General features: G+C 49.0%; 1 protein-coding gene across 6 annotated transcripts in view; it reads left to right on the top strand.

Moving 5' to 3' along the window:
• The window catches only part of ARHGAP22 (Rho GTPase activating protein 22), a 216395-nt gene that overhangs the window by 46988 nt on the left and 152733 nt on the right, over window positions 1-16674 (top strand). For 4 of the 6 annotated variants that reach the window (XM_030941408.1, XM_030941409.1, XM_030941410.1 and 1 more), the window contains exon 1: window positions 4558-4925. The exons of 1 other annotated variant lie outside the window; for it this stretch is intronic. In XM_030941408.1, the coding sequence (XP_030797268.1) occupies window positions 4892-4925 (34 nt within the window). In that variant the 5' untranslated portion in view covers window positions 4558-4891. Of the gene's footprint in view, window positions 1-4557; window positions 4926-16674 lie in introns of those variants that run through there. One more of the 6 variants, XM_030941411.1, reaches the window with a different exon arrangement.

Here is a 16674-nt window from a genome sequence, read left to right on the forward strand (position 1 = left end):
CCAGGCCTAGAAGTAACCACATCACTTCTGCTCATGTATAATGGCCAGGATGCAGTCATACCTAATGGCAAGGATGCTGGAAATGTAGAACATTTATGTGTTCCCAGGAAGAAGGGGAGAACAGATTCAGGTGGAGAATTGGCATCCTTTGCCTAGAACAGGGAGTCTACAGTGACTGGGGCAGACAGAGTGAATGTGGTGGAAACGGGCCAGAGGTGTGCTGACACATGCTTAACAACCAGCTCTGTAGAAGAAAAACAAAACAAAACAAAACATTTAAGCTCTGATTTACTGCATTTGCTGCTTTTCTTGGTGTAAATACTCCCACAACATTCAATTTCAAACTACCAGCATGATGTCACTGAACATTAGAGTTGAAAAGAGATGCATGGCAGCAACCCAATATATATTATCCACCATGTAGAAACAATAGATGTCAATTACCTTAAGAATAATAAAATGTAGTAAAATGATTTGGAAATTACGAGTTTTTAGTGCTTGTTATCTTTGTCTTAAATAGTTTATTTAATTGTAAGTTTATATATATTAATTTCTTTTTTTTTTTTTTTTTTTTTTTTTTTGTGACGGAGTCTCACTCTGTCCACCAGGCTGGAGTGCAGTGGCGCGATCTCGGCTCACTGCAAGCTCCACCTCCTGGGTTCACGCCATTCTCCTGCCTCAGCCTCCCTAGTAGCTGGGACTACAGGCGCCCGCCACCGCGCCCGGCTAATTTTTTTTTTGTATTTTTAGTAGAGACGGGGTTTCACCGTGGTCTCGATCTCCTGACCTTGTGATCTGCCCGCCTCGGCCTCCCAAAGTGCTGGGATTACAGGCGTGAGCCACCGCGCCTGGCCTATATATATTAATTTCTAATGACATTCTTGCTAAACAACTGGCTTACAAAACTCCCGAAAATGTAACCATCAGTTATGTCACTGGTACTCTCTAGCTGGTCCAGCCCACTACTGGGATAGACAGAAGGAGAAACCAAAGCATGAGGGTGGGAGCTGCCCATGAAGACCCTGAGTGACACACAAGGGAGCCGTGGCATCAGCCTCCTGGCAGTATGAGTTTTTCCTGATCCCTCACCCTGGCTGGGGACCCAGGTGCTGGTGACCCCTGTGCAGGCATCACAAAGCCAGAGTAGCATTGTTTCTCTCCTCTGCCTCCAGAAGGGCTTACTCTTGTCCTCCATGCAGCTTCTGGAACAGGAGAAGCAGGGCTCTGCTATCTATACGTCACCTTTGTGCAAATTAGAGGAAAGCTCCCTCTTCTAGCTGCACAGCTCCCCACCTCCCTGTGCTGGAACACATGGCTTTGCCAATGGAGCCCAAATTCAGCCTTCTTACCTCCCTCTACTGGACACCTTTGCGCAGTGCACAGACTATCCAACAGCACCTGTGTCTCTGCATGGAGTTGTCTCAAGGTGGAGCTTGGGACAGATGCCCTTTCCACTTTCTGACCAGGAGATTTATTGGCAGATGTGCCTCTCCCTGAGAAGAACCTCCTTCAGGATGGCAGCCAGCAAATACCCCAAATGCAGTTGTCTTCTAAAGCCGTGGTTCTCAACCCTGGCTGAATCCCTAGAGGAGATTTTACAGCTCCCAATGACAGTAAACCCTCCAGACTAGTTAAATCAGAGCCACTGACGGTGGGACATGGGAATTCACTGTCAGAGCTCCCTAATGTGTAGCCAAGGTTAGGAACTACTGTTTTGAAGACATCCTGGCTCCGGGCCAGTTGATGCTGATTGGCAGCCATCCCAACAAGTGTGCATTTCAATAGATGCCTTCTGGGGAGTTCTGTCCATTCAGTGCTCTCCACATATCCTTCAGCTCCTGTCCCTGAACAGCCCTTAGAAAATACTGAATGATTCAAGGCAGGAAACCAGGTGAAGGCAGACCCAGGACCACTGCTGGAAAGGGGCAGCACCGTTTAGGTTCACAGGGCAGTGGAGAGGGAGGCATCTCTCTGTCGCCACTGCTAAGCTAGACCTGTGTCTCCCACTCCTTGGTCTTGGTGTCCCACTTATAAGTGAGAAGAGTAGGGCTGGTTCTTCAAATAAAAGCTTATAGGATGTCACATGTTCAACAGATCCCTTTGCCCTGCCCTTGTCCCCACTCCATCCTCCCACAAGCCACCCAAGAGGAAGTGGGAGGCTCCCAGGGCCCTGCGGATCAGGGCTGGTAAACTTCAGGATGAAGGGGCTCCAATTCCTGCCTCTATGGACCCTTCATCTCAGGAAATACTGAGAGCACAGTCTGAGGGTGGAGAGGAGAAAAGAGCTACTTTGCCCACCTGCCCCATTCCCCCAGCCTTCTCAGATGCAGAATCCAGATCAGTTCCTGCCCTTTTCCCAGCCTGACTTCTGGGTGTGAGCCCAGAGCCTGTGGTTTTGTCCACTTCCAGCTCTGATCCCCAGAAAAGCAGGCGAGTGAACACAGTGACTTAATATCATCAGGGAAAACAGCTGCACAGGAAAAGGGCCTGGGGGTGGTTTCTTAACCAAAACAAGCGTGAGTGGACCCAGACTAAGTCTCAGGGCATTTCCTTGCCTCTGACTTGGATAAAGTGGTCCAGGCTGCATTACTCACAAATGGCTTCCTGATTGCTCAAGACATTGTCACAGGCCACAGGACTTGCCCTGTGACGCTGGTGTCGACATGAGATTTTCTAGCTTGATATTCTCCCTACTCCTCCTGGGTGGCCCGTGTCCCAGCCAGGGCTTGTACCTGGCCTTAAAGGAAAAGGAGGTCAGTTCTGTCATTCAGTGGTGTTTCTTGGATCTGCCCATCAAGCCAGAATTTCCTGTGAGGCTTCTGGCCTGAGTCAGCCTAAGGCTCAGGGAGGGCATACAAGAGGGGCAGTCCAGGGACATAGATAAGGACCCAGGGGAAGTGCTTAGCGGCTCATTCTGCTGGTGGAATCAGGAGAATTTCACTGGGGAGTTGCCCAAAGAAGGACAAGACAATGTGAGGAAGGGCATTCTGGAAAGAGGGAGCTACACATGCAAAGACACGGAGGCACAGAAGAGCAGGGGCTGCACATGCAAGAACAGGAATACACAGGAGCGGGGCATGTGCAAAGTCAATGGGGCACACAGGAGCAGGCGCTGTATGTGCATATGGTTGTATAGCACATCAGCAAGAGATAGGTCAGAGAGGAGGCCATGGATGCTACCATGAAAGAACCTGGAATGTTATGCCAAGGTACTCATTCATCCCTCTGAGGAGCAGCTGAAGACCAGAACAAGTGACTTGATGCTGAGTAAGACAGCTTTGTCTCCAGGGACTCCACCTTCTACCAGCTCGGCCATGCGGCTCACCACATCCTGGTGAGTCTTCCTCCTTACTCGGCAGTCCTCCCCTCTCCACAGGGCACACTTTTCCCTAGGGAGGATTGCCACAGTGATCTCCTGGTGGGCCCTCTCCCGCTCCAGCTGCTAAAGTTGATTACACACCAACAGGACCCTTGGGAATCTGTGGACATGGGGCACTCGAGGGAGTGGGGAGGGTCAGATGGAGGGCATGGCTATCTGAGCAGGGGAGGGCATTGTTCAAATCCCTCTTTGCCAGCTACTGAAAGGGTCACACAATCCTCAGGCCCAAATGGCCAGACCCACGCTCAGATGCCTAAGAAGATACACAGAGTGATTATCGGGGCACAGAGGCAGGTCACCGTTCAGTCAAGTTCATTGGGGGCTCAAGCCAGGAGCTGTTACCATGCAGTGATGGGAATAGAGTGGAGAGGCTGGCATCACAGAGCAGCAGGAACTGTAGACACAGCCCTGGGTTCCGGTGCCCGCCCTGCCACTCGGTACTGTATGACTTTGGGCAGGTGATTCAACCTTGCTGTGCCTTATTTTCCAGATTTGAAATGCTATATATATAACACCTGCCTCAGGAGTTTGAGAGTTAAATGAGATATTGAATGTAAAGCACCAGCCTCAGTGCCTGACACATAGTAGGTGCCTAATAAATGATAGCTATTGTTATGATTGCATTCCTTGGGTAATTTTTAGCATCTTGACGCTGGATTCCCCTCCTCACAAAGCCCCCGTATGCACCCTTTAAAATTATGCCAGCAACAAACAGAAACATAGCAATTAGCAGAGATTCACTGTTCAATTCAGATATTCCTATGTGAAGAGCCTTGAGTTAAGTGCTTCCTGGCCTCTTATTACTGTCACCTTACTAAGGAGGCATAAATAGTATCCCTAACAGGCATCTTCCTGCTGGGAGTCTCCTGAGGAGTTTACATTGCCAGGCTGCTTGCTCCTTCCCAGACACACCCGACTTTCAACACTTAAAACAGTGAGCTCATAAGCGGGTCCCCATGGGCTGGGCCCTGCGTGGGGGTCTCGGCTACTCTCTCACCAAAGCGCTCTCCCACCCGGGCTTGGCAGGGAGTGCGGCTCCTAGGCGGCGGCAGAAAGGCGCATTTCCTCCAGCCTCGGCAGAGAACAGCCAGAACCCCAGTACCCTCTCCCAGGCCGGGACTGCGCCTGGCGTCTTCGGCTGGCCCCGCCCCTCTCGGCCCCGCCCCGCCCCCGCGCTCAGCTTGGACAGCCACGCGTGCGCCCAGGCCGGGCAGAGGAACTGCCCCGCCCTGGTCCAGTGATTGATCAGCAGTGATTACTGAGGCTTTAATGGTCCGCTTGGATGGGAATTAATTCTGGGATGGATAAATAATGCATCGAGGTTGATGTAGTCCAAGGCGAGCCGTCTGTCCGGAGCCGGGAGAGGTAGCCAAGGGAGCCTGACGGGTGACGCCAGCGGCCACGGGCCCCGAGCGAGCAGGGCATGAGGGGCGACTGGGCGCGAGGACGAGCAAAAGCAAGTGGATGACAGCATGATCGGCCCCGCGGGGCTGGCCAGACGGCTGCAAGAACATGCTGAGCCCAAAGATCAGGCAGACCAGGAGGGGTAAGTCCAACTTTCTGGGGTTTTTCTGGGCACCGCACGTGCCTCTTGGCAAACGTGCGCGGACACTTGGCCAGCTGTCAGGCCGTGTGTCACATGGGGCGGGTGTTCTGGGACCATTGCCGCTGAACAGTGAGCATCCTCCTGAGGAAGTGCCCTTCCTCGTGAAACTCCTGGGCTGCGTGGGGACCCGACCTGAAGCTGCAAAAGGGCGGTGGCCGGTTTAGTGTCCAGTGGGTATGCACACTTCTCCCCACATTCCACATTTTGCAGAGGCCCTCGGTCGCTCCAGGTGACCTGGTGGCAACTTTAAGGAAACTTTGCTTCTTTACTGAGAGGGAAATGCCCAAGATTTGCCCTGTGGCCAACACAGAAACACCACTTACCAGGGAAGGCAATGCCCTGGCTTCTAGAGACAGCTGGGTGCAAGCGAGGGTCTTCATTCCTGCTCTTCTGCAGGCAGCATTTCCTCAAGCAGGCCAGGAGCAGGCAGGCTTTCCTGCCAGGAGAACACCCAGAGAGCTGCAGTGCCCGGGGGCAGGACAGGTGGATGGGGGAGCAGACTCAGACCAGCAAGAGATGGGAGTCAGGAGAGTCCAGGACTGGGCTAGTCAGCTTATGTCCAGCCAGCGACCCAGCACAGTGACCTGAAGACTTGGCCACTGTATGGGACTAGAGACAGCATCTCCATGGACAACAACTTCTTGGCCACGGAAAGCGTCATTTTGAATGAGAACATCTGTCTTTTACAAAAATAGAATGTGTCTTTTCAGGTGGCCAGTATCTGGGAGACCTGAGCTCCTTTTGTAAACAATGAAGTGGAGGATGGGTCTTTGGAGATGGATGGATCATTTGCCTGGGAGCTTGGAAACAGTTTGTGTCTCACCAGGTGTTTGCAGCTGGGAGCCTCCAGCCTCCTGTGGATTCACAGGGAACACACCCATCTTATTAGCACCCTGCAAGCACTCAAATGATTTTCCTGAATGGGACCGGCCTTCCAGTGTGTTCCACAGCCATCAGAACCCCTCTGTGGGGTGCTTTTGAATGGGCTGAAACCTGTGTACCCCAGTGGGCAAAGGAGGACCTTGCATGGCTCTGCTGAGGAGGGGGCAAGTCTGGTGATGACCCAAGGGATAGGACAGGCCAGATGCCCCTGTGAGAGCTTAGTTCCACCCTCCCACTCCTGTGTAATGAGCTGGCCACTGGCTACATGTGGCTACTAAGCACTTGGCATGTCACTAGACCAAACTGAGAAAAAGACATACCAAATTTTGATGATTTAGTACAAAAAAAATGTACAATATCTCATTAATAATTATTTTACTGAAATAACAACATTTTGGATACATTGGGTTAAATAAAATCCATTATTAAAATTAATTTTACCTGTTTTACATTCTTTTACTATAGCTACTAGAACATTTACAAGTACATATGTGACTCATATTGTATTTTTTATATTTCTATTGGACAGTGCTGGTAAGAGACCAGTGCTTCAGCAAAGCAGCTTACAGGCAGCCTGTCTTTGAAATCCAAGGTTTCTCATAAATGTTTGTTTTAAGTCAATGGTTCTCAACCAGGAGCAATTTGCCCCCCCTAGGGAACATTTGGCATTGTTTGGAGTATTTTTGGTTATTCCAACTGAGGGGTGCTACTGGCATCTAGTGCATATAGGCCAGCCATAGGGCCCTCTTCCAGTTCTCAGTGTTCTATGAACCTTCCACCATGGGGCTTTTGCACATCCTTCTTTCCCCTGGAATGCCTCCTACATTCACATTTGCACACATGCAAGCATGTATGTGTGTACACATGCATTCATGCATGCAAACATACACACACACACACCCCTTAATTCCTAGTCACCCTCCAGTTATAGTATAGTTCAAGTGTTGCCAGCCAGGGAAGTCTTCCCACACACCCCAGTCTAGGCTGGATCCTCTGCTCCAGCTCTCCTTTTCTTTATGGTATTTACCATAGGTTGCAGTTGTATACTCCTGAGTGTGACTGGTGAATAACTGTCACTTGCATGCTCCATGAGCTCCATGAGAGCAGGAACCATTTCTGTTTGGGGGCATCATTATGCCCCCAATGCCAGGCACCAGGTGGACACTCAACCTTTGTTTTTTGAATGGATGAATAGCTGGATAGAGAAGAAAGCATTTGCCTGGGTGGCTGGAGCACTGTCTCTACCCTAGCTGGCCCGATACTTAGGAAATTTGACCTCGCCTTTCACTGACTCATGTGTTACAAATATTTTCCTAATTTGTTGCTTGCCCTTTATTTTTATATTAGAGTGGTTTTTTTTCTAGATTTACATGTTTTTAACTTGTATACATTTTCCTTTTAGAATTTCTGTCTTTGTTTGCAATGTTTCAAAATAAAATTGATGTTGCTATTAAGGAGGCTCCGTCTTTTAAAGGAAATCATCAGACTGATGGGCAAAGTTACGGGAGCTTTCACCATCTCCCGCAGCAGGAGTGTCAATGTCTTAGGAGCCTTGATGAATGTTCAGAGCCTGGTCAATACTTTGGAGGTGGGGAGAGAAAGCTCTATCAGTGTGATGAAGTAACTTCAATGGCCTTATTCTTGTGATTGTCCCACAAGAAAGTAAACCAACATTTATGGTGTACCTATGCTCCAGGCACTTTTGTTGTACCTCATTTAATTCTCATGACTACACTCTAATGTGATATCATTGTTACCATTTTGATAGATGTAGAAGAATCATGGTTGCCCAGCCAATAAATGAGGGATGTAAATTTGTCTGTCCAATGCTAAGGCCTCTGCCTTCTCCCTAACCCAACACTATCTGAAGACCACTGCACCTGGCCCTGTACATCTCCATGACAGCTATAGGTTCTTTCAGTGATAAAATGCAAGGATATTTTTAAGAAGGTGCATCTAAACACATGGAGATTAGATTTAGACAACTGATAGAATGTTTAAGGTTGGATTATTGATACCTAGCAGAAAACTAAGCAAATAAAAAAGCAAGGCAATTATGAACTCCAGGGAAAACAAAAGTGATTCACAAAAGAAAAATTATTATCGTATACGACATACCTCAAGTGGGACTAGCAATTAAATGGTGCTAATAATGGAAATTCTGTTGTTAATCTAACCAAAATGATAATATAACTATATTGGGAGGGTGGAGTGGGTGCTTATCGATGGTGGGGAAAAGGGAGTAAAAGAAACAAAATCTTCATCTTTTATAGTAAGAAGTTAATAGATAACACTTAAAAGGAAAAAATCAAGAAGTGGCAATAAATAAATACTATCTGGAAACATAGAAGTGATACCAAAAGAACCAATGACAAAGGTTGAAAGTGGCTGCCTCTGTGGGGTGGGGAATGGAAGTAAAGGGATAGGACACTGCTGGGTTTTGCCCCAAGACTGTAGGACTACTTGAAAAGTGGTTAGGGAATGACAGCCCAGAGGTCAACTGACCTCATACCTGCTCAGACTGGGGGATCCTTCAGAGCCCTGGAAGATTCTGCCCTTCAGGGACACTCATAGGGTTAGCAATCCTCCTCAGATTGCTTAGTTATGAATGTTGTGGCTTCCAGGATATGCCTTTGGCCATGCCATGATGCCCCTGCCCAGGCTTGTCAGGTACCATGAGGGCTCCCTATGAGAGCCCTTACCACCTTCATGGCCCTGAGAGTGAAGCAGCTAAGGAACAGTCACCTAATTAGGTGACACAGCATCTGACTTTGCCTAATTCAGAGAGAGGACGGAGGTCTAGCAGAGTGGTCAGTAAGGTATGCTGAGGAAGGGGCGTATTAGAACCGCTCATGGAGGGGTGCATCCAGGTTGTGGGCTGGAGCTTAGCCAGGGACAGGAGGCCTCAGAGGAGCCTGCTCTGGAGAAGAAGGGCCAAAGGGAACTCACCCAGCAGTCTCTATTTCCAGGCCAGGCCTTGGCACTGCTGTTTGTAGCTGACACCTTCTGTGACAGCAGAGGTGCCCAAGCCTGGACATCCTCTGCCACTAGCCAGGTGTTCCACCCCATAGAGAGGACCAAGCTGTCTCTTGTCAGTCCCTTCTAAAAATTTGCTCAGAAGTGAAATGAAGTTACAGAGGCCCTCAGATCAGCAAAGGGTCAAGGACAAATCCAGGGGAACCTGATTAGAGGAAATAAAAGTTTCCAGTTTGGGGATTTTTGAACAAGAGTGGCCTCAAATCACATTGCAGCCTGATTTTTTTTTTTTTAATACTCTTCTAGGATTTTCATTGTTTATTTCTCAAAATTTTAAGATTTTCTTATTGAGGCATAATTTACAGAGTAAAATGCACAAATCTTAAGTGTTCTCTCAGTGACCAGCCTGAAGATCAAGATATAAAGCATTTTCCTTAAGCCTAGGAGGTTTTCTCCTGTGTCTTCCCAGTCACCCCGACCCTTCTCCCAACCAGAGCGACACCTTTCTGATTTCTAGCACCCTAGAGTGATCTTACCTATTCTTCAATTTTATATAAATGCAATCAAGGATATGACTTTCCACTATTAATACATTAAAGCCCACAAACCGTCCTTTCACTTTCCTCTTGAAGGAAGGAAGGAAAGTGAGAGAATCTCTGTTGAGTGTTTAGGATGTGCCGGATGCAAGCTGGACCTTGTGTTACATGTAAATGTCCTATTTTAATCTTTACACCAACTCTGTGAGACAAGGGAGAAAATAGAGGCAGAATAATATAAGTAAAATGCTCAAAACTGCACCACTAATAAGAGCAGAAGCAGCTTAAACACAAGACTCTGAGGTCTGAGAAGCCTCCCTCCTAAATCTAGTGCTGCACAGAGGCAGATGGAGGCTGATGTGTCACTGAACAGCTCATGCCCCCAGCGATGCCAGCAATACAAAGCTGTCAAATCCTGTCCAACCCTCACAAGCACCTGTCTCCATGGCAGGCACACACAATGCTATCACTAGGTGCGGGGGCCAAAATGAAAGTGGAGACAGGCCACCCACTCTGTCCTGGCCTGTCCCAGATTTGTTCCCCTGAAAGTCAGCCTGGCCCAGCAGCAGCCTAGTGGGAAAGGGGAGGGGAATTGGGATTTTATGGGACACAGAGCAGTGGGCATCCTGTGGAGTTAGCCCTCGCCAGGGGTGCCAGGTGTTAGCCATGGTTGCAAAGGTGTGTGGTGGGCTCAGATGGGCTTGGCCCCTGCCACCTAGTGATGTTGAGGAATCCCAGATTTGGCTGCTATTTTACTTCAACTGCCATATTTCTGGGAAAAAAAGATTGGCTATTCCAAATGCTGCAGCCTCAGATAGCTTTCCCTCCCTGATTTAACTCTTCATGCGCTTACCAAGGGCTTAATAATCGCAACAACCACACTACTGCCTGTTGAGCTCATGGGACACACTGTCAAGCAAGCACAGCACACGAAATGACTTTATTTGTGTCCTCCAATGTCCCCACGTGGCAGGCCCTGGGTTTACTGTGGGCATACCTGGATAGAGGTGCCCTAGGGTCACTTTTGTTTGCAACATAGAAGACCAGGTGAACATTTCTAGGTCCATGGTAGCTGGCTGTGACCTATCTCTCTGAAAGCATGCTTCCTGGTTTGTCCCTCACTTTAGAATGTCACATCCTGTGTGGCTTGGAGCCCTGTTGGAACTTCCTGTTTGAAGTCCTGTTGCACCTATCATGTGCAGGCACATGCATTATCTCCCTTCATCCTCAAAAGATTCCCATTGAAAAAAAGACCACTGTTGCCCCATTTTTTGGATAAGGAAATTGAGTCCCAGAAAGGATAAAGAACTTGCCAGCCAGGAAGGGTACCCAACCAGGAAGGGGCACTGCTGGGATCCAGAACCCAAAGGCTTCTGAACATACAGTGCATGCCTTCATATTTACATGCCAGGCTCAGATCCAGGCAGCAAGAGAGAAGAGCCATCCCAGGTTGTGAAAGCCTCTGTGCTAAGGCCCAGAGGTGGCAACCTGGGGCAAGCAGTGTGCCTCTATGGTGGCTGCAATGCAGGAAGGCAGTGGGAGGACAAGGTGATGTAAGGGAATGAGCCTGTCCCACGTCCAGGTAGAGTTTAGACAATGGAGTGGTGTGCCTGGCCGGAGCCTTAGGCAATGATGCAGGCTGCAGTGGGGGCAACAGGTGCACAGGAAGTGGCCCTGAGGGCAGGGAGAGAGGGTAAATGCTAGTGAAAGCAATGGTGTTTCCCATCTGCCACCTGCAGAGAAGGAGAGGGAGACACAGGGGCCTTTGTTGAAGCAGATCTATGGAGAGCTGGGCTCCTCTGCTTCCAGACACTCTTCCCCCAGTGCCAGCTGTGCGCTGGGCAGCAGCTGGCACTTCCCCACCCTGCAGAGTTTGTAAGTACCAGAGTGTTTCAACACCACAAGCTGAGAACAAACACTCCCAGCCACCACCCTCCAACCAGCCCTCAGGCCACCAGTCCATCTGCTGCTGCCTAAGGTTCATGCCAGGAGATGAAGGTGGCTGTTTGTACCCAGAAGAGGGACACTGTGGACTCAAGCCTCTTCCCCCACCAACCCTCATGTTCTCCTTCTTCCCAGATAACTCTGACCAACTGATGGGAAAACAGAATTTCTCTTCCCATGGAAGATGTTAGACATCCATAAGTGCCCCCACCTGACCAGTGCTCTCAGACACTCAGAACACACAACACTGCTAGGTGCTGGGCTGGAGGAGCTCTAAGCTGGTCTTGTAGCCCCAGACAGCTGGAGAACTAGCCATGACCTTACTGTTTGAAGACAGGGATAAGTGATTTATTTGCAAGACAGTCCTGAACTGAGTTAGGCGTGGGCCAAGAGGCCACCTTGGACTCCACTGTCCAAGGCAGCAAGGCAGTCAGGACCCTGCCCTGATTCTGCTGAAATCCTCACCAGCCCCAATGATTACTTAACCAAGGGTAGAGAATGTATTGATCTAAGCTAATGGCTCATAGGCAGGCAGAAAATGAAATTTATAATCAACATGGAATTATTGATTTTACCGATCCCAGGCTCTTGGTGAATGGCCTGCTTATCTGAACAGAGCAGAAACAGCAAGCACCTGGGGTCCTGGGCCATCAGCCCCTGAACAAAGTCCAGAAGAGAGGAGAGAGGCTTCCAAGGGGCACAGCCCGTGGGAGCAAGAAGCAGGGCCAATACTGTTCACTCAGCACTTCACTGCTCTCAAAGAAAATTGCCCATTCATTCCATCCTCACCACTGTCCAGGAAGCAGCAGAATCCATATCTGGCCCCCATTTATAGATAGAAACCTTAGGCTCTAAGAGGGTAAAGGACCTCAGGACTTGGAATCCTGTGCATCTTCCGTGACCTCCCACTGCCTTTCCATACCCACTGCTAAGCTACAGTTTCGCTTTTCCATTTTCCTGCTTGCTGCTTCTCTGATTATGGGCTGAGAATCAGTAATTTCATGCCCTTTAGTTTTTCATGTGTGGAAACAGGCCGTGGGTAGGAGAATCCTGTTGGCAGAGTTCTCCCAACCCAAGCGGATCATCTACAGAGGCACAAAGTCTCTTGGATTTGATGAGTTCCCATCCTCTTCAGACTTGAGGATTCCTGTCTCACATTCACAGACATGAGATACATGTTTATGAAGGAGAGGTGCATGTCCAGCCAGAGGTGTCAGCAAGGTCCTGGGGGCAGCATAAGGGATGGAAGTCAATCATTCGGCATTGAGAGCCTACCAGAAGGGTCTTCATACCTTAGGAAGTAACTGCACTGACACTGATGCTTCAAAAGTGAGTCAGGATTCACCAGCAGAGTCATGAGTCCAGGGAAAGGGAAAGGCAGACATACAAGGGTGGAGGTGTGGCACAATGGTCCCTGGGGAACCTGTCAGCTTGGAGAGACCCAGGTGTGTGGTGTGAGAGGGAGGAAGCTGGGCACCGGCTCACAGAGGCCCTCCACATCACAGCCACATCAGACCCATGTCTCTGATGGCTAAGGCTGTAGCAAAAACTGTCTACACCCTAAAAAGGGGGCACGGTCTCTTCCAAGGAGCCACAGCAAGAGAGAACCCAGAATGGGTTGAAGGTAGAAGTTGGATGAGGTCCAACAGGCTGCTCTTTCTCAGAGGGTGGTTTTCATTAGTCTGGCAGGGGCTTAGGATATGGTCTCTCCTAAGGCAGGGACGTGGGTCCTATGAGAGTCAGGGTGGAAAGCCTGGGAGTGGAGTCAGACTTCCTGGTCTGGACTCACTCTCTCACTCTCTGCATCTTCCTGTTTCCCTGCTGGGCACACTCCACCCCCCAGTGAGGCTCACCACATTCATTTGTCCCTCCTCACCTCACCCAGGCTCCCGGCCTCCTCCAGCCAGCCCCACCCCAAGCCCAACTGCCTCGCTGCTGCTGCCTTCACACTCCCCTCTCCCTTTATATGTGACAGCAAGATCTGGTGTTGGGGCATCCGTCCCCCGTTAGCTCTGCCAGGGCAGGTGTGTGTCTTGTATCTCCATATGCAGTGGCTCTCACAGGTGGGCATACAGGAGGTCCCATAATCTCAAGAATGGATAAATGAACACCAGATCCACTTGAATCTAGGGCTGCATCCTGCATGGAAGTAAAGAGCAAACATTTCGGGTGTCTCCTGGCTTCCCACCACCCTTGCTGAAGACCAGCCTCAGCTGAGCCAGGAGGCAGACCCAGGAAGCACTGATTAAAATAACTTTCAAGAATGCAATCTTTTATATTGATTTTTCAATCACTGAGGTATTCACTATGAAAAAAAATCCAAGCTCTCTAATCTACCTAATCACTATTTAAAAATTAATATTTTCACTCCTGGGGGCAGGAATGGATAGGCTATGCACTTTATTGGCTTTAGTTCTTCACGCCTAGGTGAGGCTCATTAGGAGGGCCTGGCTCATTCTCTAGACCTCTTAGATGGAGACCTAGGAACAAACAGGTGGCCAATTAGAGCTAGGAAGAATGCAAGTCACAAATTAAGCTGGGTGTAGTGGCTCATGCCTGTAATTCCAGCACTTTGGGAAGCCGAGGCAGGAGGATTGCTGAAGGCCAGGAGTTGGAGAGCAACCTGGGCAACATAGCAAGACCCTATCTCTACCAAAAAAAAAAAAAAATTAGCCAGGCATGGTCATACACACCTGTAATCTCACCTACTCAGAAGGCTGAGGTAGGAGAATCATCTGAACCTAGGAGTTTGAGCCTGCAGTGAGCTATGATGGTGCCATTGCACTTCAGCCTGGGTGACACAGCAAGACCCTATCTCAAAAAAATAAATAAATAAAATTATGCATACATACATATATATACACACACACACACACATATAAACAAGTTTTTAAAAGTAGGGGCACTCAAGAACCATTAGGTAATAAATCATCTGATGCTCATGCAGAATTCCCAGGACAGTGTGGGACCCTGAAGGAGGTCCCCTTTGGCCTTGGCGGCAAATCGCATTAACTTTCTGAAACCATCTCTTCCCAGCCCCTCCAGAGTGCCTCTTCCAATACCTCATCTCTCTCTCCTCAATCAGTCTTTTGGCCTCAATACTTACCCTTTAAATCAATTCAGCTCTGAGATCCATCTTGCTCTTTTCCCAGCCCGGCTTTAAAATCTCATTGACTTTTATAAATCAATTGTGTTTTAGCTCTCCTGTCCTGCAGCCACTTCTCCATGCTCTAGGGGCTGCACTCACAGAGCTGCAGATAGGAAACATCCCTGGCCTGCTGCAGGGCGCCTCACCCCAGGGAGCATCTCCAGAGCTGAGAGCCCAGCAGCTGCCCAAAGGCACACAAAGGCTGCCACAGTTTATTCAAAAGGCCCTGAAAACAATCAAATATGTTCAGTGGGGATCTCCAAACCAAAGCAGACCCTGAGATAGTGATTCACATGCAGTAATCTATTAACGAGACCCTCAGGGGACACAGCTGGGGGGTGGGGGAGGGGATCCGAAAGCAGGACATGAGCGAGGTCCTGTTACCCTTTCAGGTGTAACAGGAAAGGGAGGTCTCAGCCCAAGCCCCCAACTGAAGTGTGAAGTACACTCCTGTACCTAGCTAGAAATAAGGTTGATTAGGGATTTTCAAGCTCCTAGGTTGGGGATGGGGGCGGGGGTTGGATGATATAAACTCCTAGGCACTCCCAGCCCTCCCAGTACATGGCAAAACAGGCTCCAGTAGCCCAAGGCCAGTCTTCCAAAACCTGCCAGCAATCCTGAGAAACCACCACCCACCCCTGGGAAGACTGTTGGAAGGACAGCACAGTTGCAGAACAACTGTGTTCTGGGGGTGGGGAGGGGAATAGACACAGGAAAAGGGATCCAAGAGAATTTGGGCAGAGCTCCGTCATGATCCATATGATCTCAGAGAGCAATGTCTGAGCTTTGGCAGCTGCCAGGTGCTCTGTCAGTGCAGGGCTGGGCCCATGAGTGATCCACACACCCTCACTGAGCCCCTGGTTGGCAAGAGAGAGACAGGATGGAGGAGGCAGGCTGGAGTTCCAGGCTCACCCAAGCAGCTCACCTCCAGAGAGGGAACAGCGTGCTCACTCACAGTTCCCTGATGGTGGTCCCATGGAAGGACCACAGATGGGCTTGGTCCAGGCTTCCACCAGCATCCTGGCCTGTTTGTTGTGAGCTGATCAGTGTTAGTCTCTCCCACTAGCTTGGGAGCTCCATGCAGGCAGAGGCTCTGTCCTTCTTGCTTGTTGTGTTCCAGAGCCTAGCGTGATGCTTGTCTCAGATAAATACTCATAAGCATGTATCAAATAATGATCCTTTAATTGCTATTTTAGATGTCCTGTAAGGGGATCCAGCTCCACTCCAAAAGAGCTCTTTCATTTAAAACTTTTAATTGTAATTTATATAATCAAAAAATTCATTCCCTTCATAAAATGTACAATATAACAGCTCCGGGCTTCCCTTTAGGAACATTATCACCATTCTAGGTGGGATGTGTTCCTTCCAGACCTAACTGTGTATGATCACCAGCACCCGCTGAGAATACATTGCAGCCTCTTTTGTTTAGGATTTTTGTTTTACTTTCCTTTTTATATAAAGTGGTTCCTCCATATCCACAATATCATGTTTGTAGTTTCAGTTACCCATGGACACCCACAGTCCAGAAATAAACAATTCAAAAGTTTTAAACTGTATGCTGTTCTGAGTAGCATGGTGGACTCTCCCGCTGTCCCACTCTGTCTTGCCCGGCACGTGAATCCTCCCTTTGTCCAGCATCTCCACACTGTCTAAGCTACCTGCCTGTTGTCGCTTAGTAGCCATCTCAGCTATCTGATGCACTGTTGCTGTATCACAGTGCTTGTCTTCCAGTAACCCTTACTTAATAACGGTTCCAGAGCACAAGAGTGTGATGCCAATTTATTAATTAAATTTTGTCATAGATATGTATGTACAGGAAAAACTGTATACAGGGTTCAGTACTACCTATAGTTCCAGGCATCCTCGGGGGGTCTGGAACATCCACTGGGGGTCTAAGAACATATCCCCCCTTGGATAAGGGGAGACTACTGTAGTTTTATATTTTGCATATTGTTCTGCAACTTACTTTCTTCCATTTCTGTAATATAATCGAAGTAAATGTTGAGGTAAAGCAGGAAGGAGAAATGGAGTGGTGGGGGATGGTTTCTAGAAAAGAGTGGTAAGAGAGGCGTCATTGAAAAAGTGATGTTTCAGTAAAGAGTGAAGGGGCTGAGAGAGGAACCCTAGGGCATCCAGGAGGGCCCAGTGAGCAGAGGGCATATGGCAGGTGTAGAGCCAGATGCTGGGCACACGTCTGCAGGAA

This window comes from Rhinopithecus roxellana, chromosome 11 (assembly GCF_007565055.1).
Source record: "Rhinopithecus roxellana isolate Shanxi Qingling chromosome 11, ASM756505v1, whole genome shotgun sequence".
NCBI lineage: Eukaryota > Metazoa > Chordata > Mammalia > Primates > Cercopithecidae > Rhinopithecus > Rhinopithecus roxellana.